The sequence below is a fragment of the Cyprinus carpio genome, chromosome B5, assembly GCF_018340385.1.
Source record: "Cyprinus carpio isolate SPL01 chromosome B5, ASM1834038v1, whole genome shotgun sequence".
NCBI classification, from domain to species: Eukaryota; Metazoa; Chordata; class Actinopteri; order Cypriniformes; family Cyprinidae; genus Cyprinus; species Cyprinus carpio.
In genome coordinates this window covers 18,022,775-18,043,983 of record NC_056601.1, presented here as the reverse complement: position 1 = coordinate 18,043,983, position 21,209 = coordinate 18,022,775, and the positions used below count along the sequence as shown (strand labels likewise).

Below are 21,209 nucleotides of genomic sequence, written 5' to 3'. Positions count from 1 at the left end.
TCCACTTTGAGAAGCGCACGAGCAGCCAACGGGAGATGAGCGCACAATCGCGTTATGCAATCACATTCATACTGCCTAAAACCTACATACTAAATCTAGATCGCGTTTGATATTTAAAACAAACGTGTTATTAGTATAAATAATCAAGTATAGGCCTAATCGCCTAATTGCATAGGCCTACTAGTCACAAATGAAGAATCTGACTTCACCTGAAAGAAATCTGATCCAGAAGATCAGTAGACAGACAGTAGAAAAAACATACAAATAGTTAGTAGAGAAAGACCTCATCCGCATATGTAAGGCAAATGTAATCATCTAATTTGTTTGATAGAACACTGCTATTTTAAATCTAGTTATTAAATCCCATTACCTCAAATCTGTAATGTAAAATGTAAATGAAGGATCTGGGGCTGGTTGCACAAAGTGTCTTACAAGTTATTCATTTAATTTTTTTCTTTAATACTGGTAATAAAAATGTAAATAAGTCTAAGCTGAATTAGAAAATTTGATCACCCCTTGGTTATGCTAGTTGGTCAAACTCTTAGGACACAGTCTTAACTAAGTTTATTGCAGTACACAGCAACTAGTGTTGACGAAATTAGTGGTCACGTTTTATTGCTATATTTACCATTTTATGGGAAAATAGAATCAAAATGTTTCATTTGATCTTACTTTTGGCATGTGTTACAGTTGAAATAATGCTTATAAATGAAAATTCAGTTATAAATCTTGTAAGTTTCTATTTATAAAATTTGTGAAGTTAATGAAATAGTTTTGACAGTTTTAGTTCATGGGCAAAAAAAATTTTTTTACATGTAAAAAGGGCTCTCAAGAGCAAAGCTAAAAGATTAAAAATTCAGAAGAATTGGTTAAACCAGAAACAAGACACTATGGATAGCCAGAAGTGTTAAAGACAAATAAAACCACAATAAAGTAGCATGAAAAAAAAAAAGATCATATGATGTTACTGTCACACTATGTGTAACGAGGAGCGAGGAGAAAGGAAACACGGAATGTACGATACTCTTCTTTTAATTTCAATAATCCAAAGGGTACATGGGGTAGACAGGAGCACAGGACTCACACACTGGTAGACGTATAATCTCCGACAAACACAAAGTGAATGGACTAGAGCAGTGCTTCCTAAAACCTGTCCTAGAGGACTCCCTGCCCTGCACATTTTGTATGTCTCCCTAATCACACACTCAATTTAGCTCTTGCACTCTACTAATGAGCTGATGAGTAGAATCAGGTGTTACATAAGGTTGACATACAAAAAGTGCAGGGCGGGGGGCCTCCAGGATGGGTTTGGGAAGCACTGGACTACAGCTTATAAACACAGGATCATTGGGGAAACACAGGTCTATGGAATGACTAAATTAACGGGGACATGGAACACATGGGGAAGGAAACTAGACACACCTGAAATCAAATTAAACCACGAGAGACAGAAACTAGGTCACAGGGAGCAAAACACAGGTCCATAACCCTGACATATCACCCCCTCCCAGAAGGTGCATCCTAGTACCACAGATACAACAGAAGGGGGGTGAGGGTGGGAACTGAGGAGGAGTTTCTGAAGGAGGACGGACACCCGGCAGGGGACCGGCAGAAAGGGTCCAGGGGGACGATGAAGGAGGAAGGAACAGGACAGACCCGGAGCAGGAAGAGCACAGCAGGACCCAGGCCAAGTGGAGCCGATGGTGCCAGCAACCGATGCGGAGATGTGGATCTGGGAGGCCACGGTGGAGCCGGAGCAACAAAGGTGGAGCCAAGGGGATGAAGGAGCCTGATGGAGCCAGAGGGATGGAGGGATGAGGTGAAGCCAAGTCTTGAGGCGCAGGATGGTCGACGCCAGACCAAGGTGGAGCCAGAGGGACGAGGGAGCCAGGCAGAGCTTGTGGACTGGCGGGCCACGATGGAGATGAGGGAGCCAGGAGCCATGGTGGAGCCGACGGATCAACGGACCCAGGCCTCGGAAGTTGGAGGAGGAGGTGAGGGAGACTCTGACCATGGCGACACTGGAGGATGGCAGTCCCGCGATGATCGCACCGCATAGATGGTGGGCTGAGGGTGAGCAGAGAGGCTGCCAGACGACAGCGGTGGAGACGGCAGGAGCAGGTCGGAGGGTGTGCATTTTTTCGAGGAGCAGGTACATTCTAGGAGCAGGCACTGGAGAATCAGAACCCCCCTCAGGGCTGGACGAGGGAACCATGGACGAAGGAGGGCTTTACAGGACCAGCCGAGACAACTGGAGAGGGGGCAGTTTGATCTCCAGATCAGATTCCCAGTCAATGAGATCCTCCTCCTCATTTTGGCCCTTTTGGCCCTTTTTCACCCTCAGTCGTCTGCGCCGCTCTCCCTCATCGCAGGTGCTGTTGCCGGCTCACATACCTTGACTGACGTCTTCAGCAGCACTGGCTCTGCGGCGATCCTCAGCACTGTCGCTCCATGCGGCGATGGCTGGTCGGTCACGGTGGGCTCTGGCTCTCCGTCAGCGGTGGGCTCGGGCATGTGCTCGTCGGTTGGGGGATATGTTGGGATGGGCTCTGGGTGCGGAGTGGATCTGGCGAGATCATCTACGAGGTGGATAGTAAGTGGCGACCCGTTTCTCACCAGAGTCCACTCCACGAAGGCGCGAATTCCTCCCGAGGACTATCTTCGGACGACAGCGCTCTGCACTCGGCATTCAGGCTTGCATCATAGAAAGTGCAGAGGGCGTCGTCCGGGTAGATGGTGATGTGAGCTAACAACAGGAACTGTCTGGTATGGTCCTCAAGAGATTGGCCTCCCTGCTCCAGCAGGAGGAGAAATTTGGGGTGAAGGAGGGGAACCATAAAACACACAACAGACACAAAACGGAGGGTAAACAAACGGAGGTAACTGTTTAGGTCGGAGATTCTGTCACACTACGAGGAGCGAGGAAACACGGAATGCATAATACTCTTCTTTTAATTTCAATAATCCAAAGGGTAGATAGGAGCGCAGGACAAACACTGGTAGATGTCTAATCTCCGACAAACATAAACTGAATGGACTAAGGCTTATAAACACAGGATCATTGGGGAAACACAGGTGTATGGAATGACTAAATTAATGGGGACATGGAAGACATGGGGAAGAAACTAGACACACCTGAAATCAGATTAACAAACCACGGGAGACATAAACTGGGTCACAGGGAGCAAAACACACACAGGTCCATAACCCTGACAGTTACAATGTTTCATGACAGCAAAAGAAAGGTGATTTTCAACTGAAGGAATATTTCACCCAAAAATGAAATTCACTTAAGATTTACTCACCCTCAGGTCATCCAAGGTGTAGATGAGTTTATTTCTTCATCTGAACATATTTGGAGAAATTAATGTAGCATCACTTTGTCATCAATGCATCCATTCCAGTGAATGGGTGGAACTCTCATTATAACGGCATCTCAACACTGTGTTCAGATTTGACAACAAAGTATGCATCATAATTCAGAGTTTCAACAGTAACATTTGTCAACCACCATGTCCAAGACTTTGCTGTCCACCTTCATGTCATAGATCTATACTTTAACTGTCAACAATGAAGTTAAACTCCATAATGAATTTAAAACAGATTAAAATAAAGCTGAGAGGGCACTTGCAGTATTACAATTGCATACATTCTGTACTGATCCTTGATATAATTTTTACAACTCACAACTTTCAAAATTGTTTTATGGATTTTTTTATTTTAACATAATTTTTTTTGGAAAAAAGATAATCAGCTAAACAATTGGCATGTTGTTATATCATGATAAATAAAATATCCTTTAAACACACTGCACTTTTGTCCCTCACAGCCTTGTTTTCATTCCTGTCAAAAATTAAATATTGTATTACTCTGATTTAGGTCTATTCTGCTGTTATTATAGGTCTTATTTGTGTCTATTTTATAGAGAAATGATGTGTTATGAAAGATCAGCCTTTGAGCTATAGCCTACACAGTTTTCCTGCCAATAGTCTATAAAATTGTCTAAGTAGTCTCTGTAAGACTCTGTGAGTTGTATTATTATAATCTTGTTTCATATGTATAACATTTTGTCAAATAACTTATTATAAACCTGTGAGGCCAAGTTTTTATGAAAAGAGATTGTGGTAGTTTTTCATTTGTGACGTAAAAGATGTTTTATGTAATTTATCAATGTAATTTATAAATGTTTAAAGTTGTTTCTTGGTTCCATTTTGTCAGTGAACAAAATCCGTTTTCTTGTAATTACATATCACTTTCAGTTTTAGATTTATTGTGAGAAATGATACATTTAGTGGCGTTATTGCGCTATACCTTTTATGGTCACTAGGTGGCGTGCAATATTCGTTTTAGACGGTTTTCGATTAAAGTGTGACATGTTTGAAGTACAGCTAATTTATCCTTATTAAACCTGCAAACTGGAAAGTGTCAGGGCAGAGTTAATCATTTTTTAAAAGAAATTTCTGTATACAAACAACAACAACAACAACAACAAATAAATAGATATACAAATAATTAAAAAGTAATACAAATTTGCATACATTTATATGATTAAAACATAATAAAACCCTCAAAAGAGATTTCACAACATGCCCCAAGCTGACATTTTTTGAAACATAGCCTACACTTTGTCCTGAGACCATAGGTCAGCCTTGCAGTTATATGCCAGTCTGTGTTCAGTTGATTAACAGCTTTAGCCATTTTTGCCACACACTTTATACACTTCTCATAACCAACCGAGGTGTGCAGGAAGCCGTGGTGGCCTTCACAGTGCAGGTTATCTCCCCACTGACTGTCACCCTCTGTGGAGTCAGTGACCTGTAACCACCTGGGCAGAAGAAGAGTGAGGATACTTAAGACTTCATATCAATAATTGAAAGAAACTCTGTCCCCTCGTTTTAATTTATTGATAAGCCCACCTCGCAATATTCCTTAATTACTCCGCCACCTGCACGCCCACCCTATAGAATGCAGAGGAAGCCATTACGGGAGGCCAGAAAATGATCCGCTGCATCAACAATTGTATCTTTGTGTGGCTAAGACGGAGAGTTAGGTGTTGGGTTACATTAGAGCCATCATGTTGATCATGATAGGGCACATTTTTTTGAAGATTATTGGAATTGCTCAAACAATCGACATTCACAAGCTGTCACACTGCAATAACTGTGAGGCGCTTCTAGTGTTTCCATCGCAGGAATTTCAAGAATCTGTACAGTTTTGATCAAGAGCTGTGGACAATTCACTGAGGACAACACATTGTGTATATTTGAAAATGAGAATAGGCATTTCCTGAAGTTTCAAAGAAAAAGGGGCACAAACAAAAAGTTGACAAGCCAGTCTTTCGGCATAACATTTTTAACAAGGTAGTGGACTAGAGTTTGCTTAATTCAGCCATACAATCTCAGGAAACAACTGATTAGATTCTCTTTAATGCAAACAGGTTTGGCAAAAAACCGTGATGTGAGTTGGACTGCATTCTGATCTGGTTTGATGTCAGACAAAATAATAGGACATGAGAGATAGATATTATGTTGGTTAGACTGGCTACTCTCTGGGCATATCCTGACTTGCATACTTGAATATCCAGATTCACAGATGATACACTCTCAGATTTCAGCAAATGAAGACGTCGTTGACTGCATAGCCTACGTTATAAAATCTAATTTATATGAATATGTAGGCTACTCAAGCTTACTTAATTAATTATATTTATGTTTAACAACGCTTGAATTTTAAGAGTCACAGATGAAAATAAAGTTCCAAACGTGGGTTCGGGAGCAGCCTAATCATTCAGTCCTGTCAATAATCGCTGCATGAGCTTTTTTAAGCAGCAGTCATTATTGCGCAGTCCCAGAAACAATTCACAATGCATTCCTTACATGCTCCGCCTCCCCTCTTCTTCATTTCCTTAATTTTTCCCTCACACCAAACAATCACAGGGGCCTCGGGTTCGAGCTTCCTTCGAGGAGAGCAAGCCAAGTTTGTTACCATTATCTTACAGGACTGAATGGGCAGGCGAGCTCGGGAAACACTCCCAGGGATTGAAGATGTCTTTTGACTCCCAATACAATCGAAGGCGTATCAATATTTACACAAGGTTACTTAAGTAAATCTGTTACTGGGGTTTAACACATTGTGACTTGCATAAAATGTTTGAACAATGCTAGAATTTCTAGAGTCATTGTTAATACACTTCCAGTTTTGGCCTAATGAAGACGTCATAGACTCACAATGCATGTACATTTAATGCATATCAGTATATTTACTCAAGCTTATATTTACTTAACCATTTAATGTCTAACATATTGCTACATCAGGCTGAATATTACAACATCTAGACCCTAGTCTGGTAGCATATTTGCTGGTAAAAACTGAGGACTCCAAAGTGGAATACTACTTGGATTTTGATGACTCTGAATTTTTTTTTTTTTTTTTTTTTGCCATGTCCTTGGGGCACACAAGCTTAGCCTGGAGGGCTGGCGAGTGCTGCGAACAGGAAAGAAGAATAAAAAGGCTCTTTGTTGCAGTTTGGTCGGTTCGCCTGGCTGACTCCGGGCACGATGCTGAGTGACGGGGCTTGTCTTGCTAGCTCTTGCAGTCAGCATGGCTCTGTTCATCTGTCATGGACCCCGGGACCTCCATCACCAAGTCCACAATGGGCATGATTATAGATGTAATAATGGTTATGACAACATTGTTCAGAGTCGGTCAAAGAGCACAGACTCAGACTTCTTGTTCATGGAAACTGTTTGTCTTTTAAGTTAATTGATTTAGTTAATACTCTGGTACTGAACACGCAATAGTCAATGCACAATCTGCGTCACTTTTATATTTCAGAGTGGGCAAGGCCAATTGTAGTCTAATGAATGTGTTTACACTGTGGACAACGCCTAGCTGCAATAACATTATCTGTGAGACCAAACCGTTTACATGACATTTTAAAAAGACAAATATTGTTTTAGTCTGACTGAAAATGAACATTAAAGTGAATGTAACACGAGTGCCTAGTGTATTTAAGCACATTAAAAAGGCTGAATATAAGATATGAACTGACCAACATGAACTTTTTTTATTTAGCAACCCACTCTTTGCTGCCAGAAACTAAACATTTTTATAAAAACTCCTATACACTGAAGTAAAGATTGTTTTGTGGAACTTTAGGAGGCTACCGAAGGCAGCGTACAGCAGTGTAAATTATATTTCACACTAGTTTATTTCTGGCAGAGGGGACACCTACACAAGGTTGTGCTAATAATGTCACATCCTTAAATAGCACTAGCATAAATAACACAGAGGTGTGGCCTGCACATCAGTAAAATAGATTACCCCTCATTTTGGACTTCCCTAACCTTAGGTTCTAAAGTCTTTGAGCAACTTTATTAATAAAACTGTAATAATGCTACACTTCAGTGCTTGTCTTTTTATCCACGGTATTATCCACAAAGGCTGATGATATTTACTCTGTGGTGACATAAATGCTTTTGAGAGTGGAAACGTTGCAGCTAGTTAAACTGCCATGTCATGGAAAGGAAACGAGTCAGGTTTTCTCTGCCTGTGTGGTAAAGGTTCAAGAATATATTATAATGGTTAGAAGAATATATATAATGGGTCAGTATGACTACAAATGTTACCATGCAAATGACATTTTACTTTCACAGAAAATCCACAAAGCCACACAGATAAGTTCTTTTCCTATATGAAAGTTCATTATACACTTGTTCAGTGTATATGTGTTTTAGTCATTCCATGGCAGAACTGAAAGTACCAACCATGACTGGAAATACAATGTTACAATAAGTTAACAGTGTTCAAAGCAGATTTGTATGTTGACAAGCAGATATGATGAGGGGCATGATTTCAGCCTAATAGGATTTGCAAAACTTCTATCTCTGGGGAACATGCCAGTTCTCAGACACTGCTGTCCGTTTCCTGTTTTTCAACCAGTTTTAGCACTTACTGTTATTCATTCCTCTGGAGGAATGTATTTTCTGTTGGAAGAGACTTCCTCATATCTGCCTTTCAGGAAACATGTTGTGACTTTGACTGTTCCCTGCTTCTGTTCTCACCGAGGATGTGGCAGGCTTTTTGTAAAGTTGATGTTCATGTCATTTTTCTGTACTGCACATGATCCATGAACTGGTTAGTCATATTCAAACGGTTGATCGCAGAGCAGTAATAGATATTAAGTAAATAAAACATACACAGAGGGATCTCTGTACTAAGTACATCACTGGGGAGTCTGAGACATAAGAAAAACTAAGAGGGCCAAAGAGGTTTTAATGGCAGGCGTCTACATTCCAGGTTGCGTTAACTTACGACAGAGCTGCATGTGCTGGTCAAGCTGCATTTAGATTAAGAAAACCGAGCCCTGCTGGCTACCTCAGTGGTCAAACATGCTGTACAATTACGTCTTCAGAGTGAAAACCTTTCAGAAAAGTAGGTTCAAGATCTCTGTTTCCAGCACTCTGGTAACGAACAGAGACAGACTGGCACAGGGCAAACTCAGGACACTGCCACTAACTACGTAGCTTAAAATAAAAATGATCATTTAGAATCAAACTTTTTCATTCAGTTTCCAAAAGAGTGAAAGGATTGTCTTTCACGAGCAAACTTTAAAAATGGCTGTTTCTAAAATGTCTTAAGGGACATATCAGTTATAAAAAGTGGCTTTTGGGAATTCACTCGGTGTGTACGCTTGAGTGTCTTGTTGCAGTGAAAGTTTGGGTGCTTTTGTTCAGCCATTGACTTGTTGAGCCAAGAAATGAAGGCTTTCTTATTGGTCTTGCATCTCCACTTTAAAGACTGCTATATCTCAGTTTATCTCAGTTGACAGACTGTGGATTCAACAAAGTGTACATTTTAATACCATCTTACTGCAAACATTAAAATAATCTTAATATAAAGATAGCTGTTGGGTTAAAGTTAAATGAGGGCTTTGAAGGTAATGCAGATATCCAGTTTAATTTAGTGACATAAGCAGCGCAAAGTAAACTAAGGTATTTCATAAGCCTACTTGAACTATAAATATTTAAAGATTATATTGCATCACACAAGCAAGAGTCTTGTTTTAATATAAAGTCCAACAGCACAAATTTAAGTGTGAAACTCTTTGTACAACAGTTCAATTAACAAGAAGTAAATATCAAGCTACTTAGTATTTTAAACACAATATTGCCAGTTACTCTGTCTATTTCACCCCACCAACCAAAACTAACCACAGTGTAACTGTTACTCATCTCCCATGTTGCATGAAATAGTGGCATTCCTGAATGAAACAGCATTTTTGAACAAATCCTCTGAGTGAATGATTCAACAACTTGCTTTATTACTGAATAAACCTAATGGCTTAACAATTTAGCCTGCAGAAAGAGTAACTAAAAATAAAACACTGACAGACAGTCTGTCTGGAACGTGTATCAATCTACAGCAGTATGAGAAGTATTTTATGTTATGTATAATTTAACTTCTATCAACACCTATGGAAAACCACTCAGCCAATGAAATTTGAAGACCGTAAGAAACTATTGTTTAATATTTACATCATTGACAGACAGCAAATATACTGTGTCCTTTGAGTACACAGGTGTGACTGTTTCACTGTAACAATAAGAGAAGGAGAAAGACTCGGTCAATATTGAATGTACAGAAGAGATTGTCGGTTATTATATAAATAATTTTAAAATGACACAGCATATCCCTGGCATTGATACAGGCATTGTTTTAAGATGACTATTTAGCAAACATACATATTTACACCAAAGCACGGTCCAAAAAGTTCGGCCTTCATTTTAAGACACTCTTTTCAGGCATTGTTGATGCTGCTTCTCCTCAAGTTTCTCTTCAAGACATTTAATAACAACAGGGTCAACTTTGGGATCAAACTTGTTTGCAAACCAGTGGCCGTCCTCCAGAAGCCAACGGAGCTCCGCCGCACCATAGATGCAGACACTGCGTCTGTGTGTGCCGGTGCACTGTGGATACAAACGGCCTTCAAGATAGTTCCATTTAACCAAACGTGTCCTACTCTTCAGGTCTGTAACATCAGGCTCAGATCTCCCGATCTCTCCAGGAACTCCAGGCACTCTGGTCATCGTTGCCCAAAAGTGCTCATCAGGAGAATATGTGTCAGCTGTCCACTGCAGAAAATCCTTTGCCAGTTGATTGGTCATAATATATGACACAAAATCACGTGTCAAGACAAAGTAAGCACTCCCAACAAACATCTCAATGCCATGTGGTGGTGGGTCTTTAGCAATGTCTGTCTTAACTGGCATTTTATGGTATTCATATGACACGTCTTTCAATTCATACCGAAACTGAAATCGCTTTTTTTTCATTTTGCTGGGCCTGCTTGATTCGAGCATGTTTGCACCGTTCAGTTTACTGAGCTCAGTTACCAGCTCATAATTGGACTTGAGCGGAAAGTCTTGGCCACACAAATTGATAACATACTTCCATTTGACCTCTGAACTCAAAAGGTCTGAAAGGCAGTTGAGATCTGCATTAAGTCTGGTAATATGTGCATACTGAACTGACTCAATTTTAGAGGCTATGAAGACATTTGGAAAACATTTTTCCAAGTTCTTCATTGCTGCAATAAATTGTTTTGAGGACTTTTGGTCATAATGAATGCAGTAAATATTGTGAGGTGTGTAGATGGCTCGAAGAATCCTTTCCACCATAGCGCTGTTCTTGTGCACCACTAAAGAGTATGCAATTGGAAAGCTGCATTCCTCATCTGTTACAATGACCTCATTATAACCCCTTTGTTCGATGTAGTTTTTGCAGTCTGCAGTGAAAGAAACAATATTCCCATCATCGACTTCCAAAATGTTTTTGCGTCTTAACTCCAATGACTTGCCAATTTCCGCCGGTTCCAGTTCATAAATGGCTGTGCAGTTAATACCATTCAGAGGCTGAGCTCTGAGTGATCTATGTGTAGCTCCATAGGGCTCGATGTAAATACTGTTGTCCATTGAAATCTTGATGTACACCAGCTTCAGCACGACAAACAATGACACAACAAACACATAGAACTTGCATCTTAACCAGTGTAAGACAGCACATCTTCTTTTCATTCTGTTGGCAAAGTAAAACGGGTGTTACAAATAAGGCTGACATAACCACTCAAATCCTCTACAAAACTATTCAGCCAGGAAAATGTATCATAGTCAGTTATATCGATATGACTCTTGCCTACCTTGCACGCTGCAGGTCTTTTGTTTTGTGTCACTGCCATCAAATGTTTCTCAAAAATACAACATATGTCTGTGTGACAGATGAAGAATAACAGATGTAAAACCTTCGGTTCCGAAAGGAATTGATTTGCTAATACTGCTGAAGTTGCCGCACGGTTTGAATACCACAGAACCAGAGATTAACAAACTATAGCGTACAGTAACCTACTAGAAAAACTCCATTCGACCGAAACCAAAGAAAAGAGTTTACTTTTTGTATGTTCGAAACTCAATTCAAATAATGTATGAACGACGTAATATAGAATTAAGAAAAGAGTAACCGGACAACGGATTTATGCTGTCTGTAATAAACATGCGATGGAAATACTAATTAATGTCGCGTCTATCTCTAAATAATAGAGTTCAAGATACTTACATCTTCTTTTAAGATTGCGTGGAGTCGTACAGTCAGTCCGCTCAAGATGAGTAAGTTCTTGGACTGCTGACTTCACTTTTTTGTGCAGTCTGACTCGAGCAGCATGAGGCGTGGACGCCAGGAAAAGTCCTGTCCGCCCACTCGCATCAAAACCTCGTTATCTTCAAGTCTCTATCGTTTCCTAGCATCACAAGCGTGTTCAATCACACAAACTCATTTAGAAACGCGCTGATAACAGCTGGGATCCATACCGGTTATAACTTCGGTAAAATAAATAAATGCAGCGGGTCATGTGTTGACATACATTTTAATATCAAGACCATCATCCTACAAAAAACTGAAACTTAGTTGTACAAAAACGTTTCAAACATAGGCTATTCGTACTTTCTAAACAACAACAATGAGAATATAACACTCTTCCACGTTATAAAAGTTATAACATTAAAGGTTTTAACACTGGAACGGTTTTCGCTGATGCTCTAACAGGCACTTTTGTGCTACATGAGCGATTTTCTTAAGTTTCAAAGGTCCACTCCTCACTCTGGGCGAAGAAATCCCAGTATTTGTTCATCACGTGGTTTGGAAAAAACTCCTCATCGCTGACCAAGCGAATGGATCTGATGTTCATGAAAGCGTCATTTTTGGGCGGCTCTGTTGAACAAAATGAATGAATTATTAAACGAAATAGTATTAACTAGACAGTTATTTCAAAAGCTAGTTCAAGTTTACAAAACGCCTGTGACATGCAGTCGATTACTATGCAACATAACCTCCATTTGTTCTTTTCAGTACAAACTAGGAGTAGTAAGGTTTGTCCTATATCTAGTTATCTACAAACCTTTTATAATAGGTTTTGATGGACTGTTGTTGTATGTGCAGGAATGGGGATGTACTGATCCCAGAGGTGTTTTCTCCGTATTTAAACAACTCGACTTGGATTGATACATAACCTGCTAGGATAAGAAAGTAAAAAAAAACTAAATGTCACTACTAAACCAATAAATGTAATGAACTCACAATTCAGTATTTTTGTCTCATGATTACTCTAGTTATAGCCATGCATCAGAATTAACAGCAGATAACAGCTTAACATTCCACAAAGTTGTCTTGTACCTTTTCAAAGGCAAAATCAGAGGTGACAGGACCTGAGGACTGACTCTCCAGGACTGATTCAAAACATTGTTCTGGGAGGAAGAAGACTCTGCCACTGGCATCACTGATAGACCCATTTTCCAAAAGAGAGGCCTCGTAGCTACAAGCCAACTTGTCTTGATCAGCATCTGACAAATGATTTATAAATTAGCCTTCCCTAAATGTCATTTCTAAATGATCATCCCCATGTTGAATGATTCCATCTCTAATAAGGCAGTTCAATTTGCTATTGCCACTAAAACCGATCCTTGTTCCTGCTGACTGAAAACACTGATCTGTTGAGAATGTGAATAAATGAACTCAATAAACATACATTAAATATATCCACACACACACACACACACACACACACACACACACACACACACGCACACTTTCACACACACACACACACACACACACGATACAGGTTTGGAATAAGATGAGGGTGAGTAAATAATGAGATAATTTTTGTTACTGTTTTTAAAGTCTTCCATGCAGACATTTTTACCTGGCTGCATGTGCTCTGCAGCCAAAAGCTGGGATCCCTGTTTGGAAGTGTCAGTTGTCCGGACAGGTTTACGAAAAGGTCCTTTAAATGTCAAAAGCAGCTCTTTGATGCTTTCATGTGCTGCGAGGTCTACCGCATTGTGTCCCAGGATATTCTTGTCAAAAGGACTTGAGCCAAACTGAAGGAGAAGCCTCACAATCTATACATAAAACATCAAGATCAGAACTTTAACTGCTTTTGAAAGTGCATTTACATTTGAGTACAGAGTGTTAGTGTGAATGTGAAATAACAGAGCTGTAGCTGCAATTACATAATTCTTGCTATAACACAAGTAGTATAGCATCAAAAGAATATAGTGCACGAGTTGCTTGAACTACACTTATGGTATTTTTTTTTTTTCGTTTTTGAAGATTGACAGCATTTGATCACTATATTTTCTTTGTATGGAACGCATGTAATGACATGTAGTTGAGTAAATACTTATTTAAATTAATTTTTTTGGGTTAATGACCCTTTAACCAGTACACTAACAAGGAAGGAAACCTGGCATTTAAAATTGGGACATATCATAACAGAAATACAGAAGCAACCTCATATGAGCCCGATGCAACAGCATCATGCAGAGGGTTCCATCCATGTAGCCCTCTGCTGGTGACATCGGCCCCTGCTTCCAAGAGCTGCTCTGCCACATCTACAAAACCTCTGGAACAGGCCTCATGAAGGGCGGTCCATCCTGTCCACCCAAGACATCATGAAAGCCGTAAATAGATCAAAGGAAATGATGTACACTTACCAAGGCAAGGATTTTCCCACCTGCATGATCTGATACATTAACATTGCTTCCAGCTTCTATCAAGACTTTGACCATTTGCAGGTCTCCTCTGATGCACGCCCGGTGAAGCTGAGTTTCTCCTACACTATTTCGCTTGTGAAGATTTCTCTGAGTAATTTTAAAACATCTCTTTGATCCTGTTGAGAAGGACAATATATAAATGAACATGTTCTGAATAGTGATGATTATATTTATGATTGACCCCAAGGAATCACCTGTATTCAATCCATCTGCGACATTTCGTCCTTGTCTAAGCGGATTTTTCTTCTGTTTCAATTTCTTTTTCTGCCTTTTTAGTTCACCTGTGTTTAGGAGCCTTTTGATTTCCTGAGCTATTTGTGGATCATGTGCCGTTTCTTCATTGTTATCCAGTGAAGGTTGTGTACACAAATTTTCAGGTAAAAACAGCCTCAAAACACTCTCTGAAGCCACTGTGTCAGGTGTAGCCTCTGTGTTCTCTGCTTCCTTTTCACTATGCCTTTCTTCAGAACCAAAGAGTTCATGCACAACAGTGCAGTCAGAATCTGCTGAATCTCTAACTATATGATTCTCGACAACAATGCAATCAGCCATGTGAGAATTTTCAAGCTGTTTAACATCTACTCTGTCACAGAAAAAAGTGGGTGAAGCAGGACATGTACTGGCATGGTCTTTGAGAACGTCACTCACTGGCTCATTAACTACCCCCCTCCAAGAAGAATGTGGTTCTGCTTCAGGTCCGCCAATGAGATCTGTCACATTTAAAATCAATGTGTCACATTCCAGCTTTTCACATTCCACGCAAACATCTTCACTGTAGCTCTTACTCATTTTTGTCTGATTAGTGCTCAGTGCTGTCTCTTTTATCTCTACCACCTCCTGCTGGTTTTGAATGGTGATCATGCCTGTTTCGCCGTCCTGATTTACTGGCTTCTTTAGGGGCAGCGTTTTAGGAGATTGCAGTTCTTGAATGCTGATTTGTGTCGAGTCATTATGTGGTGTATTTATACAGGTTTCTGAACAGCCAGTGATACTATCCACATGGAGAGACTCAATGGCAAGGCTGGTTGATGGCAAAGTTCCCTGTAGTTGTTGGAGCTCACTATACAATGACTGGGCCATAAGTGGGTCTTCTGATGGTTTAGTATCTGGCAGTTTTTTGTTGGCTGTGTCTGATTCCTCTAATGGTTCATCTTTCTCTGAATCCTCTGGACTGCAGGTTAATCCTTGATTATGGATTATGGCCATAAGTAAAGACAGTGAACCAGGACTGCCAGAGTCAAACAGTTCCTCACTCTGTAATAGTGATTTAGCCATTGCTCCAGATGGATGTACATTAACATCTTCCTTGAATGTCCCTTGTACATATGAGTCAATTAGTTCATTTAAATGAGGGGACAGTGAAGAATTGCTGCATTCTTGACTGCTGTTGTTGTTGGTGTCAGAACAGCACACAGTTTCAGATGGAATCTTTTGGTAAACACCAAGAGCTGACTCTTGTTCTTTTCTTGCATCTTCATTCTGCTGAAGTAAGGGGCCATCTACTTCTTTTTTACTCTCAGGATCAACAAAGACATGGTTCATATCAAAGTTGAGCAAGTATTCCAAAAACTCTTTTTCAATTTGAATGTCATGTTTTGTTCTTTTGAGCTTTTTCTTAGCCACAGCAGAGTCATTATCATTCCTAATATCAGCCCCATAACTGTGTTGACAGCCCTCCAATATCCTCTTTCTTGCTGAGGGAACTTTATATGAATCTTCACTTCTGCTCTGAACTGACAGATCAGTAATCTGAAATAATCAGTGAAATAAAAATGCTGAGCAGGTTTGGATACAATGCACACAACGTCATTATTTGGTATAAAGGAAACAACTCACTGCATAGCTATGGTCATGGAAAGATTTTGAGCTTGTCTTCTCAGCTACTGAACTGCCATCATTCATCAGTGTTTCACCAGCCTCCCCTAAGAATAATAAATAGAAACAAATAAAGATAGAATAAAAACTAAAGGGAAAATTTTTTTTCACCCTCAGTGTTGTATTTTGTTTACAAAGAAAATCATTTTCATGAGACAACTTTAAATCTAATTTCTTTATTCTGGAAACTCAAAGGAACAACCACATTGTGACACACATTAAAATCTTAAAAAGGCAAATTAGTAGATTTACTATTATGAAATTTAAATAACAGATAACACAACCAAACAAATGTACTGTAATTTATGTAAAAAAAAAAATTGTGGCAAAATTCCAATATTTTTAACATTTACCAGATGTATACATTTTAATTTTATAGTATATTTTGTATTTGTATCAGATAGTATGCAGCTCAAATGATGTAAAAGAAAAAAAAAGAAAAAAAAAAAGAGTACTAAGTTACATAAAATAACCCAATATTTAAGTGTCAGACTTCAACTGAATTAATTTATCAGATATTTGACAATCTGCTGAAACATCCCTATTGCTCTAGGAACCAGAGAAATCTTGAGTAGCACACAGAGTCCAATGTTTTGGTGAGGATGAATAATCTTCGATATAATCCACTGTAACATCACTGTCTATGCAGGTTGAGGTGTCTGATCCCACGCTCTCCTGATCTTGAACCAGTGAGGGACCCTGGCTACAGAAGTCCTGCTCTTGGTTCCTCACAGGACACAGCACATTGGTGCTAGTCTGGGGTGATGGTTCCACTGGGAAATGAGGACACACAACACCCCAATTCACACTGAGTCTCACATTAGATGTGCTATCTAATAAAAGCCAAAAATGATAAAGACTGTTAATAATGTGCCTCCACAAAGTTGCACAATGTTGCATAGTGCAATTACTGTCAGAAGCAGTATAATACAAGTCTGCATGTGCAGCATGAATGTGCAGTTATTAATCTGTTTTATTTTCTTATATACGTGGATCAAGCACATAAGGGACTAATTTTAGCAAATAAAGTTGTGGCCAAAACATGACTCAATTTGATAACTGTATTGCTTGCTAATGTGCCATTTTAACACTTCCTACTGAATATAAGAGATGCTGAGGTGGATACTGTCACTTACTTGGTGCAAAAAAGCTACTTTCCTTTTGTTAGCAATTATTGTGGATTTAGCTCCCAATCAAAATAAACGATAATTTTATTTTAAAATAAGATGTTATTTTACATCACATGAGATGTTATTGCAACCAAAAAATTTCATTAGCCTTCACATTCAAAATAATAAGCCTTACTCCATGAGGATGAATTTTACACTTAATACCCTCTAAAGAACTAATTCTTTAGAGGGTTCTGATTTAAGCTGGCTAACTTAACCTGACCATATCTTTGATCAATACGACATCAAATAAATTTTAACGAATGTGTATTTCACTGTTGGGTAAATGTGTGTTCATTACAGTGACTAGATTGTCAAGATGTACACGTTTACTGTTATTAAATATTGCATGAGCCATATCTAGTTCCCACAACCCTTGACTAATGTAGAGGAGAACCTTGGAGAGAGGCCTGAATGGAAGGATCACAGCTTGGTTGTTCACTGCTTGGACCAGGAATGGGTTCAGCTTCACCAGACTGCGGGGTCTTTTCATGCTCACTTGTATCAGCAGTTCCTGTTGATTTCTGAAGAGGAGTTCTTGTGTCCTCAAAGTTAAATGACACAAAAGTATCTGATCAGTAATCAGATCATGTAATGATGCCACAGTCAGTGACAGCAGATCTTTTATCTAATAATACATCTTTGACTTACTTTGATGGAGTTCTGGCTGTTTCTTTGGCTCATACTTGGATTCACTGCAGAATCAGTGGTGATGGGTGTATTTTTATCTGTTTACAAATACAGCGAAACAAACCACTTTTTACTATTTATATTTAATGTTTTGTATTCTAGGAGATATGCTATACAGTATATATATGAACGCATATAAATATACACGGGTTGGATAAAATAATGTGAACACCCATTATTATAGGGTTTTTTCATTGGCTATATTCTCTAGTTTGTGTATCAGTGTTGTATAAGTTGTATTCAGCAGTGGTTATTACAAATGCTCCGGGAAATGGCTCTGTCAGACATCCAAAAAACAGGACAAATCATGGATGTGCAATTAATATGAGCATCTGTTACCCTAACAGCCAAATTGTTTTTAATTACAACATTCTTTATGATTATGACTGTGTACACAAAGCATGGAAAGACTACATCAGCAAAGAAGACTAGCGGCCAAGAGCTAAATGTTTTTAGTGAATATTTCTAGTGAGAAGATTAGAAGATTTCTTCTTCCAAGAGCAACTGGCAGGAGGGCAACATTCAACTGGAGACTAAGGTTGGAAGCTGTATTCAAGGCAAACAGTGGTAAAACACCTAATTAAGAAATATTGCCTATTTCCCAGGTGTTCACATTATTTTGTCCAACCTCTGTATATTAAATTTGTTTTGCGTATGTCAAGAGGTTTAGACCTGGATTAGATTTAGTCTTCTGCAGATATTTCTCCACCAGTATGTACATAGATCTTTCTGTGGTCATGTCCATAGGAGTCATCCCTCTGTCACACTTTAATAATGGATCAGCACCATACTTCAGAAGTAGATCTACAATCTGTAATCATAAGTATTCAATATAATAACTATCACAGTCTGTGTACAGTATTTTATATAATTAGTGTTCATTGAAAGTACATCTGAGTACCACTGTATGCAATTTACACACCTTGTAATACTGACATCGAATGGCATCATGTAAAGGTGTAATTCCATTATCTCCTCTGCAGTTTACCTCAGCTCCAGCTTCGAGTAAACTTTCTGTCATGTCATACTTGTTTCTCTGCACTGCCTCATGGAGTGGAGTCCAACCTGAAAGTGAATAGACCTTTAAGTTCAGAAGTGTTGATCCACAATGCCATCAGGTGGACATGTGTGCTAACTTCAACCACTGATCTATAACTAGGGTGCCAAATGAGGCTTGTGGGATGATTTGAATAGAAGTGTGAAATATGCAGTGTCCTCTAATAAAATGAAATAGTGGTAATGAACAATTTTATGTTTTATGATATCCTCTAACATGCCATACCTGCATAATCCGGTACATTAACAGAAGCACCCACTGTGATCAAGTCTTCGACGTCTTGAATGTCTCCCTTCATCACAGCTAAATGCAGCTTTGTCTCTCCAAAATGATTCTGTCTGTGGATGGACTTGAGTGACAGGACTTTCCCTGATTTTCTTTCTGTAATGCCTTGGCCACTGAAACCTAACAAACAGAGTTTGATATTTAAGTGTATCTCATAAAGGTGCACATATGCTTTTATCAAGAAAGTTTCATTTCTAGCATGGATTCATCATTCTGTACAAAATTAAGAAGAACACATGCTGTAATGTACCTGTCTACACTGCACGGAGCTTAATTTGTGTGGTCAGGTTTGAGCACTTGCCTGGACTAATGTAAGGCTTAGCGGTTAATTTTGGTTTATCATGTGAAGGCAAAGGTGTATTGAACTCTTTATTGTACTCTTTGGTGTCTGGACTCTTCTTCCTTTTAGAAGGCAGTGACCTGAATGTAAACAGTAAATATAACATTAATTTTCCAGGCTAATTTTGAGCTAATGTTCAACGTATAAAACAGCTGATTTAAATGAGTGACATACAGTGGGATCCAAAATCTGAGATGATGCTTGTAAAATGCTTGTATTCAGCTGACTGAATCAGTGTTTTTTAAATCACAAATTATACTAGCAGCTTAACGGTTACATTGAAAATTGGATTATTAGGTCAAAGTAAGTTCCAAAGAGCATCTGGACTTTAATTAGTTACCTAGAAATTAATTGTACATGATAACATTTCTTTGTTTTAAAATGTTCACAATGTTGAAGCTTTATTTATTTATATATAGGTTTAAATAAGATTTAGAATTTCAAATATTCAGTATGGTTTTAGACCCTACTGTATGTTTTAGCAATTGACAATCTGAAATATACTAATGCGTGCATTTATTCCTGATCCTGATTGACCTGTTTTTAGTATTCTGTAGTTGAGTGTTCTTCACTGTGGCCAATGGATCAGTTTTTTCCCCAAAAGTTTTGCCATTTATTCTCAATGAACGTCTCAAAGTTTGCACATGCTGCTGGTGAGGAGCATCCATTGAGTTTGTGCCATGAATGGGAATGAGTCTCAACACTAGGGGGCAGAAGTTACATAAGAATTAGCCCAAGACCTGTCTCCAAAACCATGAAACAGCCTGGATCAGGTGCTATATATCTAGTTAAGGCACTAAATGCTTTGTGGATCTTATGGAACTTGTTTACAGTTAAAAGACTGTGTACGTTACCTTCACTGTTTTCCCTTTCTGAAGAACTTTCTTCTCCAATAATACGAGCTTGAACACTACCGATAAACACAGAGCAAAGCAAATTATTATGTGAATTTCACACTTGAATGCACATTTGTTTCATGTACGAAAAGGTGTGCAAACCTTGCAGGATTTATTGGTGGAACCACGGTGCCATGGGTTTGTGTAATGATAAAACAGAGAATTCAACACATAATGTACCTAGAAATGCTTAGGCTTAGATTTGATCAGGACCTCAGCATGCGCCGTCTAATGTAATATACCTGTTTTGTTATGGACGTCTTTCTGTTCTGTCCTGTGGGATATTGCAGCTCAATCTGAGGTGAAATCTCTGTCAAACAAAGAGACTAGTTAAGCTACTACTGTACGTTATAGTTAACTGTACAGTGAATAGTAGTACAATTAGTGGTGCTCACTAACTAACGTTACAGCACATGATCTTACCTTCAGTAATTAGGACACGATGAGAGACGACAGTGGGGGTGGACAACTGATGTTCTGTCAACATTAACCTACAGTCATACACGAACCAGTCGTTATCATTGTAAATCTATCACTTTCGCTACATTTAACTGGGCAGAATACAGGGACGGAAAGGTTAGCCGTTATCAGCTGACCTGTTGAGGTAAAAGCTGTGGTCGGCCTCGCTGCTGTCGTCGTCCGTCGCGATGCTCTCCTCCTGCTCTAAATACATATTTGTTTGCACTGAACAATACGACACACGTCACGTAATAAACGCGCGATGTCTCGTTACTTTGGTAATATTCAAACACTGTTGCTACGGAGTTGCGTTAAAATTTAAGTTTTTTTTTC

General features: G+C 39.1%; 2 protein-coding genes across 4 annotated transcripts; both read right to left on the bottom strand.

Moving 5' to 3' along the window:
- Nucleotides 1-9,500: 9,500 nt before the first annotated feature.
- gcnt4a (glucosaminyl (N-acetyl) transferase 4a) lies at nucleotides 9,501-11,763 on the bottom strand. The gene is made up of 3 exons (XM_019084812.2): nucleotides 11,611-11,763; nucleotides 11,198-11,265; nucleotides 9,501-11,076 (listed from the first exon to the last, which is right to left on the bottom strand). Exon 3 carries the CDS (start codon nucleotides 11,073-11,075, stop codon nucleotides 9,786-9,788), a length of 1,290 nt encoding a protein of 429 aa, XP_018940357.1. The 5' UTR covers nucleotide 11,076; nucleotides 11,198-11,265; nucleotides 11,611-11,763; the 3' UTR covers nucleotides 9,501-9,785.
- Nucleotides 11,764-11,901: 138 nt separating this feature from the next.
- Nucleotides 11,902-21,209, bottom strand: ankrd31 (ankyrin repeat domain 31). Of its 3 annotated transcripts, none has more exons than XM_042724650.1 (18): nucleotides 21,014-21,209; nucleotides 20,841-20,908; nucleotides 20,660-20,727; nucleotides 20,520-20,560; nucleotides 20,376-20,431; nucleotides 19,122-19,301; nucleotides 18,762-18,904; nucleotides 18,512-18,650; nucleotides 17,801-17,877; nucleotides 17,547-17,694; nucleotides 15,942-16,027; nucleotides 14,300-15,854; nucleotides 14,066-14,221; nucleotides 13,843-13,985; nucleotides 13,253-13,451; nucleotides 12,724-12,890; nucleotides 12,449-12,563; nucleotides 11,902-12,261 (listed from the first exon to the last, which is right to left on the bottom strand). In XM_042724650.1, the coding sequence occupies exons 1-18, from the start codon at nucleotides 21,088-21,090 to the stop codon at nucleotides 12,125-12,127; spliced, it is 3,555 nt and encodes a 1,184-aa protein (XP_042580584.1). In that variant the 5' UTR covers nucleotides 21,091-21,209; the 3' UTR covers nucleotides 11,902-12,124. The 3 variants fall into 3 exon arrangements, with proteins under 3 accessions (XP_042580584.1, XP_042580585.1, XP_042580586.1); XM_042724651.1 differs by having other exon boundaries at nucleotides 12,449-12,560; XM_042724652.1 differs by lacking the exons at nucleotides 11,902-12,261; nucleotides 12,449-12,563; nucleotides 12,724-12,890; ... (3 more) ...; nucleotides 14,300-15,854; nucleotides 15,942-16,027 and adding an exon at nucleotides 16,376-16,753.